Source organism: Bison bison, unplaced genomic scaffold, assembly GCF_000754665.1.
Source record: "Bison bison bison isolate TAMUID 2011002044 unplaced genomic scaffold, Bison_UMD1.0 scf7180017864352, whole genome shotgun sequence".
NCBI lineage: Eukaryota > Metazoa > Chordata > Mammalia > Artiodactyla > Bovidae > Bison > Bison bison.
In genome coordinates this window covers 4,313,819-4,323,660 of record NW_011494924.1, presented here as the reverse complement: position 1 = coordinate 4,323,660, position 9,842 = coordinate 4,313,819, and the positions used below count along the sequence as shown (strand labels likewise).

Here is a 9,842-nt window from a genome sequence, read left to right as displayed (position 1 = left end):
TTTTATCCTTATCTTGCTCGGGGCCGCTCTGACCAAGGCCATCTGAAGAGTCTACTGCGAGTCTCTCAGGCTCCAGACATTGAACGTGTCTATCACGGAGGGTCTTGAGTCGGGGTGTCCATGTGGATGTGACCCGCATCTTGTTCTTTCTTCTTCCCTAAGGTGTTCGTCTTTGGCACTCTGACGGAGTGGCTGCATTTCTACAACAAGGGGCTGTACTGTAGCTTGTGGATCGTGAATGGCCTGCTGCAGTCCACCGGCTGGGCCTGCGTCGTTGCTGTTATGGGCAACTGGTTTGGGAAAGCTGGGTATGCCACTTTCTTCCTCTTTCATTTCCCTGTTTGATAGTTTTAATATCCGATTGTTCAGATTTGTCAGAGTCAATTCTCTCTATCCTTTTTTTTTTTTAATTTTAAAATTTTATTACGGAGTATAATTGCTTTACAGTGTTACAGTGAAGTGAATCAGCTGTATGTGTACACATATCCCCTCCCTCTGGACCCTCCCCCACGCTGCCTCATCGCAGAGCACGAGCTGAGCTCCCTGTGTCACACAGCAGCTTCCCCCGGCTGTCAGCTTTATACGTGGCAGTGTATATACGTCAGTGCTGTTCTCCCAGTTCGTCCTACCCCCCTCCCCTTACCCCTCTGTGTCCAGCTGCCCATCACTTGATCTTTTCAACACCACCCGTATCTTCCCTCTATTTTAGGAAGTTTAGAATAGCAGAGAGAGGAGGTTTCACATCAACGGACATTGGAGACAGTGTGGATTCTATAGTGAAGGTCTGGCCCGTGAGACACGTTCACAGCACTGTTCTGACTATGGTCAGACTTTGAGTGTGGCTGAGGCAGTACATCTCAATTTTTTTTTTTTCAATCTTTCCTTTAGAGAACACAAATAACACATTGTAATAATAGAAATCTTGCATGTCATCTCATCATGTATCTCCCTGTGGGTTTTGCCTTCCCTGTTTTTGATACTCGGTGATCTAGTTTGACCTTCTAAAATTAAAGATAAGGAAACTGAGCTCAGAAGTTGTCCTTGGGACTTGCCTAGAGTCACAGAGCAAAGGCTTTAAGAAGATGCAGACGAAGAATTGGCCAGACTTCGGGCCTTAGTTAAATTGGCCATCTCCCCCCAAACCTTCTGTTATTTATCAGTCGTATGTGAGTTGCTGTGTGTGATGGGGGCCATGCATATGGATGGGCACCTGCTGACGGATCTTCTGGGCCACGCAGGAAGACCCGTACTTACCCTACAGATAGAAAATAAGTAGAGATATCCAGAGACTTGGCTCTGTTTCTCATTACCATTCGTGACACTCTGCCTTTGTTGTTTATCGTCATTTATGGCTCTCTGCCTTCAGGGACTGTTAATTTGGATATCTAGCTTTTGTCCTGGATAAAATATTCATGTGTTGTGAAACGCACATTGATTTCTTTGATAGCTCTGTCTTTTTTGTTTACTCTCTTACCTAGGGGCCAATGTACCCATCAGATACTACCCACTTGCCATGGTGATCAGTGCGTGCTTTAGGCAGCTCCCCTCGGTCTTCCAGCTTCCCCAGTTTCCTAGGGGGAGTAATGGTCCTTGTCGATGATGATCTGTGTTTGTTGTGAAATAATGTTTATGTTCAGTGTGCTAGTGACTTCTTTTGTTTTTTTTTAATACTGTTGTTTATTTTTGCTCACACTGGGTCCTTGTTGCTGTGCGTGGGCTTTCTCTAGTTGCAGTGCATGGGCTGCTTGTTGCGGCTTCTGTGGTTGCAGAGCACAGGCTGTGGGTGCACAGGCCTCGGTAGTTGAGGCTCTCCGGCTCTGGAGTGCTGGCTCAGTAGTTGTGGCGCATGGGCTTGCTTGCTTCTCGGCATGTGGAGTCTTCCTGAACCAGGGGTTGAACTTGTGTGCCCTGCATTGGCAGGTGGGTTCTTACCCACTGTACCACTAGGGGAAGCCCTGTGCTAGTGATTTATGTTTCTTTCCAACTCTGCTGTCAGTGGTTTAATAGAATTGATTTTCAGAGGTACTAATTCCCCAGTGATACTTTAAAAAATTTATTTATTAGCTACACCAGGTCTTATTTGCAGCACGTGGATCTTTGTCATGTCTTGTGGGATCTTTCCTTTCAGTGCAGGAACTGCCTAGTTGTGCATGTGGGCTCCAGAGGGCATGGGCTTCAGTAGTTGAGGTGCACGGGCTTAGTCGCTCTGCGGCATGTGGGATCTTAGTTCCCCAAACATGGATCGAACCCACATCGTCTGTCTTACAAGGCGGATTCTTAACCCCTGGACCACCAGGGAAGTCCCTCCCCTCTTATACTTTAGTTTTCTTTTGGAGTAGGTGATGCTGTTTGTGTGCCGTTTATTTGTATTAAAATTTTAAGGTAATGTCTTTCCAGTCATGATTTTTGAAAATTATACCAAGGCTACTTGATTATTGTTGCAAAACCAGCTATTTCAAATGAACAAAGAGAAATAAAGGCAAAACCACCTGAAATGCTTTTATTTCAAGATGATCACTTTGACATGTATCATTTTGAGATAATCCTTACCTGAACTTTTCCAGATTGGATGACACTGGGTGTTCGGTAGCAGTGACTGGACAGTCTTTTTTTTTTTTGGACAGTCTTAACTCTTCATTATTTCTCGGTTTCAGTCACAGAGACAAACAGCACGTTCAGGAAGGCCGTTACAGTTTACTTTTGAAAGTAAGACATTCTGTTTTTAAGTGAATAACAACTAGTAAGTGAATTGATGCTGCGCTTGACAGAGTGACTCTTCCTGTGAAGTGTCGCAGTAAACCACGAAGTACCAGTGAAACTGTGACAACTTACAGTCACAGTTGTTTTCAGCGAGTTTCTTCTGAAATGTCTTTGATCAGCGTGTTTTTCAGACCCTGACCTTTATCCTCTTGGTAGGTTTTGTGTTTTAAAGGCTTGGGGCGTTATCGTCCTGATGAAAATGTAGAGATTGTCTAGTTCAAATCATTTGATTTCCAAGTGAAAAAAGTTAAATAATCTACTGACGACATTGCCCTGAAAAGCTGTTACAATGTGTGAGTCATATCCCTCCTCCCGTTGTCAGGGGTCATTGTTTTTTTTTTAATGCCTCGCCATATAGCATACAGGATCTCAGTTCCCCAATCAGGGATCAAACCCGTGTCCTCTGTATTGTGAGGTCGGAGTCTTAAACACTGGACCGCCAGGGAAGTCCTGGGATCATAGTTTTTTAGGACACATCGAGGCTGGTGGTACTGGTAGATACACCTCTGCAGCCCCAACTGTCAATTCTGCCACTGCAGCCAGGCCTTTGAGGAGCACAGCGCTTTCCAGATGACAGCATCGAGCCCGGGCCGTGAGCTGCTGGCCATCACTCTGCACAGCTGGAAGTGGCTTCTGAACATGCTTTTTCACTGTACAGTGTTGTCTCCCTCTCCGGTTTTGTTTTTGATTTTTGGGGGCTGTGTCTCGTGGCATGTGGGATCTTAGTTCCCCAACCGAGATCAAACTGGTACCCCCTACATTGGGAGCTCACAGTTTTAACCTCCGGACCACCTGGAAAGTCCCTGCAGTATGTTTTCATGTCTCTCTTCTCCCATTCGGCACAGTAATGTTGAGATTCATCCATGTCTGCATCAATGGTTCATTCCTTTTTATGGCCAAGGAGTCATCCATTGTATCACAGTTGGTGAACATCTAGGTGTTTAGGTTTTGGCTTTTACTATTGAAGCCACTGTGCTTGTTTGTTCACAAACCCTTGTATGGACATATGCTTTCGTTCCCTTGGATAAATACCTTGGAGTAGAATGGCTGGATCTTATGGTAGGAGCATGTTTATCTTTTTAAGAAACTGGCAATTCCCTCTAAAGTGGTTGAGCCACGTTACGTTCCTCCCGGCAGTGTAAGGGCTCTAGTGCTGCGCACCCTCGCCAGCACTGGTGTGCTCAGTGTGTTTTGACTTTGCTCTTCTGTTAGTTGTGTAGTGGTACCTTGTTGTGATTTTAATTTGCATCTCCCTGATGTTTGATGATGCTGAGCATCTTTTCATAGTCGCTAAGTGGTGTCTGACTCTTGCGACCCCATGGACTGTAGCCTGCCAGGCTCCTCTGTCTGTGGAATTTTCCAGGCAAGAATACTGCAAGGATTTACCATTTCCTTCTCCATTCATGTGCTTATTTGCATCTTATTTTACATGTGTGTGTGTAAAGCATTTATTAAAATCTTTGCCCCCTTTTCAGAAACCTTGTATTTGAGATGATTAGAGATTTAACTCCTTAGAATTTTATTGCATTGTTTATCTTTCACAGTATTGAGTTCTGAGATTTCTTTACATCCCAGCAGCAAGTCTGTTGTCAGATAAGTGGCATCCAAATAGTTTCTCCCAATCCACGGGGCTTGTCTTTTTAAATTCTCTGAATAGTGTCTTTCAGTGGGCCCCCAATTGAACTTCAGTATAATAAAATCTTAGAAGAAGAGAGCTACCCAGTTAAGTGTTTTGCCATTTGGGTGTACTTTGGGAAAAAACACGTTGAAATGGAACATTGATTCTGTGTAATGTGAGCCTGCGCTGTGTGGCCATTTTGTACTTGAGCTGCACACAGAACCCGTTCTGATTGTGTTGTCTTCTGTTCTGCTCTGTTCCCATCCCAGGCGAGGAGTTGTTTTTGGTCTCTGGAGTGCCTGTGCCTCCGTGGGCAATATTTTGGGTGCATGTCTAGCTTCTTCTGTTCTGCAGTATGGTTATGAGGTAAGTGTTTTTTTCCCTAGTTTTTTCTTCAGTATATAAATATATGTTTTATTTTTAGGAAGTAATCCTGTGACCGTTTAAAATGACCTAGTGCTGTGTGTGGGAGGGGCAGGGTTTGTATTAAGAGTGGACAAGCTTATGGTAGATTAAAACACATTAAAAAAAATTAGTCATGGAAAAACACCTAAGTCTAAAGACATATAATCATTTGGGGAAAAGTACTTGCAACTCATGTTACAGATAAAGAGCTAATCTCCTTAATGTATAAAGAATGCCCACAAATTGATAAAGAAAAAGATTAACAACACACAGAAAGAAAGGTAAAGCATTTGAATGTGTAGTTCAGGGAAAGGAAAGAGAAATGGCTTATAAACATATGACAGGATATTCTACTTCACTCAGTAATATTCTTAAGTTCCTCTTAAGTGCCCCAAGGCAGTAGAGGATAGAGCCCTGGCCCAAAGAGCCAAAAATCCCTTATAGGAGTTTAGGTATTAAGTGGTAGAGAAATGCAAATTAAAACTACATTGTAAAAAAAAAGAGAGAGAAAAAACCTTACACCGTATCCTTACTAGATTGGAAAAAGTCCAGAAGTTTGGTACCATGTTTACTAGGAGGTAACATCAGGCATTGCAGGGTGGGTGAGTAAATAACTCCTCTTGGGGTCAATATAGGAATGTCTGTCAAAAGCCCAGTCACTTAACTGGGCTTCCCTGGTGGCTCAGACAGTAAAGCATCTGCCTGCAATGTGGGATACCTGGGTTCGATCCCTGGGTCGGGAAGATCCCCTGGAGAAGGGAATGGCAACCCACTCTAGTATTCTTGCCTGGAGAATCCCATGAACAGAGGAGCCTGGTGGGCTACAGTCCATGGGGTTGCGAGGAGTCGGACACGACTGAGCGACTAACACATCAGAATTATAATGGCTCTGACCTAGCAGTTCGACCTCCGTGAATTAATCTGACTGATGAGTATACTTCATCATATACAAAGAGTACATCTGCAAGGTTATTTGCTTCATCATTGTTTGTAATAGCAAAAGATTGGTAACAGATGTCAACCAAATGGGAAGTAGTTAAACCACGAAACACCTATTCAGTGGAATCTGTGCAGCTGTGAAGTAGAGTTAGGCAGCCCTGCGTGTCCAGACTGGGATAGAGCTCAGTGATATGTTAAGTAAAGATAACCGTGTGTTGAGTATTGCCATTTATGTGAAATGGAGGAAGAATTAAAGAGTATCTATTGTATTGGCTTGTGTGTTTCCAAAACAAACTTTGGAAAGTACAAGCTAAATAACAGTGCTTATATGTTCAACAAATAAAAAAATCGAATGGCTCATGTCAACGGATTGCCTGTTCAAAGACCTAATAATTGGAAACTCCCTGGTAGTCCAGTGGTTAGAACTCCAAACTTTCACTGCTGAGAGTGTGGGTTCAGTCCCCGATTGGGGAACTAAGTTCCCTCAAGCCATGCAGTGCAGCCAAAACAAAACAAAACCCCAAACCTAATAACTGAAAGTAAGTTGCTCTTTTAGAAAGTAGGTAACAGTTTTTAAACAGCTTGCCAAGTGTTTGGTCCTTGAAGAATTTTGGTCTAGTTAGGGCCAGTGGGAAGTCCTTCCTGTGTTCATAGTCACCTTTTCCCAGGTTTCTTAGCTTCACACCTGGACTGTACTAATTGGCTCAAATGGGAATTTCAGGTCACCCTATGGGCTCCTCCCAGATTTGAATTCTGGAAACACTCATTGACACCTCAGGCTCCATTCTCTCTTAAATAAAATTCACTGATGCCGTGTGGCTCTCGAGTGTCTCACCTGGACCGTCGGAAGGACACTGTTCTTCCCTGTGACCCCCAGCACAACCCTCAGCTCCCCCTGTGCAGAAGGCTTCCCGTCTCCCTCCCGCCTGGTGGCTTCAGTTGTGCTGGGAAAGGTGGTCACTTGCCAGGAATTTCAGCCCTTCCCTAAAGCACTGTCTCCCTCCTTCAACCTCCTTGGCTTTTTTCTTGCAGATTCAGTTCCTCTGTATGTTTCCTATGGGGACTCAGCCTTCTCATTTACCCACCTCCGTGCTGCCTATATTAATGTGTGGTATCTCTTTTTAAAATTTATCTTTATTTAGTGTTTTGGCTGTGTGGGTTCTTCGATGCAGCACTCAAGAGTCTTTGTCACGTCAGGCGACAAAGCAGTTGGACCGGCTCAGTTGCTCCACGACATGTGGGATGTTAGTTACCCAACCAGGGATCGAACCCACATCCTCTGCATTGCAAGGCAGATTCTTAACTGCTGGACCACCAGGGAGGTTCCTATTAATTAATGTTGTGTGTAGTGTGTAACCCCCCTCAACTGGAAACTGTCTTTGAGGGCAGATACTGTCTGTTGCGTGAGGCTGAGTGGTGGCAAGAGCGCTATTCTTGGAGCTAATTCTGACTTCCCAGTTGTAATAGTACCACTCGGTGTCCAGGAGACCTTAATTATCCTCTCTGAGCTGTACAGAGTCCCTGGGAAAAACTTGTGAGAAAACAAGTAAAACACTTAGCTCAGTGCCTGGCAGCGGCCGGGTGCCCGGCGCTCACTTCCTTCCCGGTCGTGCCGTCCTCCACGTGTGTCTCTAACGACTGTGTGGTTAACGAGCATCCCCGATGTGTCAGGAGCACCTCTCCCCTTCCCGCCCCCCAGTATGCCTTCCTGGTGACGGCGGCCGTGCAGTTTGCTGGTGGGATCATCATCTTCTTTGGACTCCTGGTGTCACCGGAAGAAATCGGTGAGAGAAGCTGCTTTTCTACTCAGATCGTCTTGCTAACACGGGCAAAGAGAAACCCGAGGCTGGAACAGCCCAGATCTTTCTCCCTAGGAGAACTGTGGGCTCCTTTCAGTAAATTAAAAGAGCAGTCTTGCTGTTTTGTGTCCTGTCGACGCCACAGCCTCGCCTGGCACAGCTGCAAATGTTTGAGGGAGTGAGGCTCACCTTTTTATAGATTCAGGGAAAACTCATCATTTGCAAATGAGGTTTTATAATGGAGACATTGGCTTGAAATTAGCATGGATGGATTTTGAATTTCGCTTCTTGAGACAGATCTTTTTTTCTTCAGAAGAATAATTCAGTGAAATACTTATCTGTGGTTAAATACAGATTGTACAGGCAGAACATACAAGTGAAACCACAGAAGCAGATAGATGTATGATTCTTCAGTCTTTTGAGTCTTACTGAAGAGACACGTCAGTTTAATAGTACGTAATTAACGAGTTTTTCTGTATGAAAGAGAAGAGAGCGTGACGTGGTTGAAAAAACACTGCTTCGAAGCCAGATAAAGGAGAATTTGAGTCCTGGGTTTGTTCCTCATTAGCTCTGTGACCTTGATTGACCTTGGACTCTGAACCTTAGTAACTTTTTCTGTAAAATGCAAATGAAAATAGCATGGACCTCACAAGTAATGGTGCGTGTAAAGCACTTAGCACAGTGCCGGCACCTGGCAGGCACCCTCTCAGTGTGGCTGTCGCTGTTGTTGTAGGTATCCCAGGTATCGAGACAGAAGACAATTTTGAAGAAGACTCGCACAGGCCGTTAATTAATGGTGCTGAAAACGAAGATGAAGCTGAGCCTAATTATTCAATCCAAGAAGGCAGTACTCTGACCCAAGTCAAGGCAATAAGCTTCTACCAGGCTTGTTGCCTTCCTGGAGTTATAGCGGTAAGGACTGTTCAGATCTCCCCACCGAAGCCTGGGAGATACCATAGCCTGAATAGTAGCACTGCCGGGCATACGGCACCTTGAAGCAGTTAGCTTCTCTTTGAGACTTTATTTCAGGAATATATGTCCAGAGGAATCGGGAACAGTGGCCCTCAGCTTGTTTATTGACACCACTTGAGCTTGTATCTGATACCCAGTGCGAGGGTTGGTACCTTTTCTGTGCAGAGCCAGATGTAAATGTTTTCAGCCCTGGGGCCACTGTGCAGTCTCTGCCACAGCCACTCAGCTCAGTAGAGCAGAGGACTCCACAGACACATGGAACCAGTGGACCTGACCGGAAGTGGCCCGTGGCCCCAGTTTGCTGACCCTGATACTAGAGTTGGAGTAAGAAGGCAAAGATGGGTATTTTTTAATATATGCCTTTTGGCCTGTTGAAGTCTTACAGAATTATAAGTAGATCAAGAGGGCCTTGAGTGGTGAAGTCTGTTTTCTTTGACGATGTTCTTGCCATTCTAGGGAAAAAAATAGTTTGCCCTTCTGTAAAAGACCAGAGCAGGATGCTCCACAGTATCCCTTGGTAGTGTATTCCAGTGTTTCCATAACCTCCACAGTCAGGTTTTTTTCCTAACATCTAAACTGAATCCATTCTGCCACAGTTTTTCTGTCTTGGTGTTTTGGGCCTCTAGCATGGGAGTGGGGAGAAGGCAATGGCACCCCACTCCAGTACTCTTGCCTGGAAAATCCCATGGATGGAGGAGCCTGGTGGGCTGCGGTCCATGGGATCACTAAGAGTCGGACACGACTGAGCGACTTCACTTTCACTTTTCACTTTCATGCATTGGAGAAGGAAATGGCAACCCACTCCAGTGTTCTTGCCTGGAGAATCCCAGGGATGACGGAGCCTGGTGGGCTGCCGTCTGTGGGGTCACACACAGTTGGACACGACTGAAGTGACTTAGCAGCAGCAGCAGTGCAGGAGTGGAGTTAAGAGGCCTAGGTTATGCTGCCAGCTTACCCACTAAGGCTCTGCGACGTCTCTGGCGTTACTCAGCTCTTCCTTGTGTCTCAGTTCCCCTTCCTGTGGATAGAAGGCCTACCAGTCCATCCTCCCTGAAGTCTGCAGTGTTGAGTTATTATGATTAAACACCTTTTTAATTTTATGGTTTAATGGTGCTTTATGAATATAACCTCTCAACTAGATTCAGAGTCTGCTGGTTGTCCTATTTCGTACTTATCTGCTCCCTTCTCCCTACCCCAGGCTAAGAGAACTGACACTTGCCAACAGATAAAGTTTAAGCGTGAGTTCAAATCGAAGTTCGAGTTCCCACAGTTCTTCAACCAAAAGATGACGTGTCATACAGTGAAATGCATGTCCCCTGGGAGCCTGTTCTTATGCTAATGATTAGTTT

At 45.0% G+C, this 9,842-nt stretch overlaps 1 protein-coding gene across 2 annotated transcripts in view; it reads left to right on the top strand.

The window, feature by feature from the left end:
- Positions 1-9,842, top strand: part of SLC37A3 (solute carrier family 37, member 3) — a 47,626-nt gene that overhangs the window by 23,606 nt on the left and 14,178 nt on the right. For both annotated transcript variants that reach the window (XM_010854947.1, XM_010854948.1), the window contains exons 6-9: positions 163-308; positions 4,648-4,744; positions 7,422-7,506; positions 8,255-8,433. In XM_010854947.1, the coding sequence (XP_010853249.1) occupies positions 163-308; positions 4,648-4,744; positions 7,422-7,506; positions 8,255-8,433 (507 nt within the window). The remainder of the gene's footprint in view (positions 1-162; positions 309-4,647; positions 4,745-7,421; positions 7,507-8,254; positions 8,434-9,842) is intronic.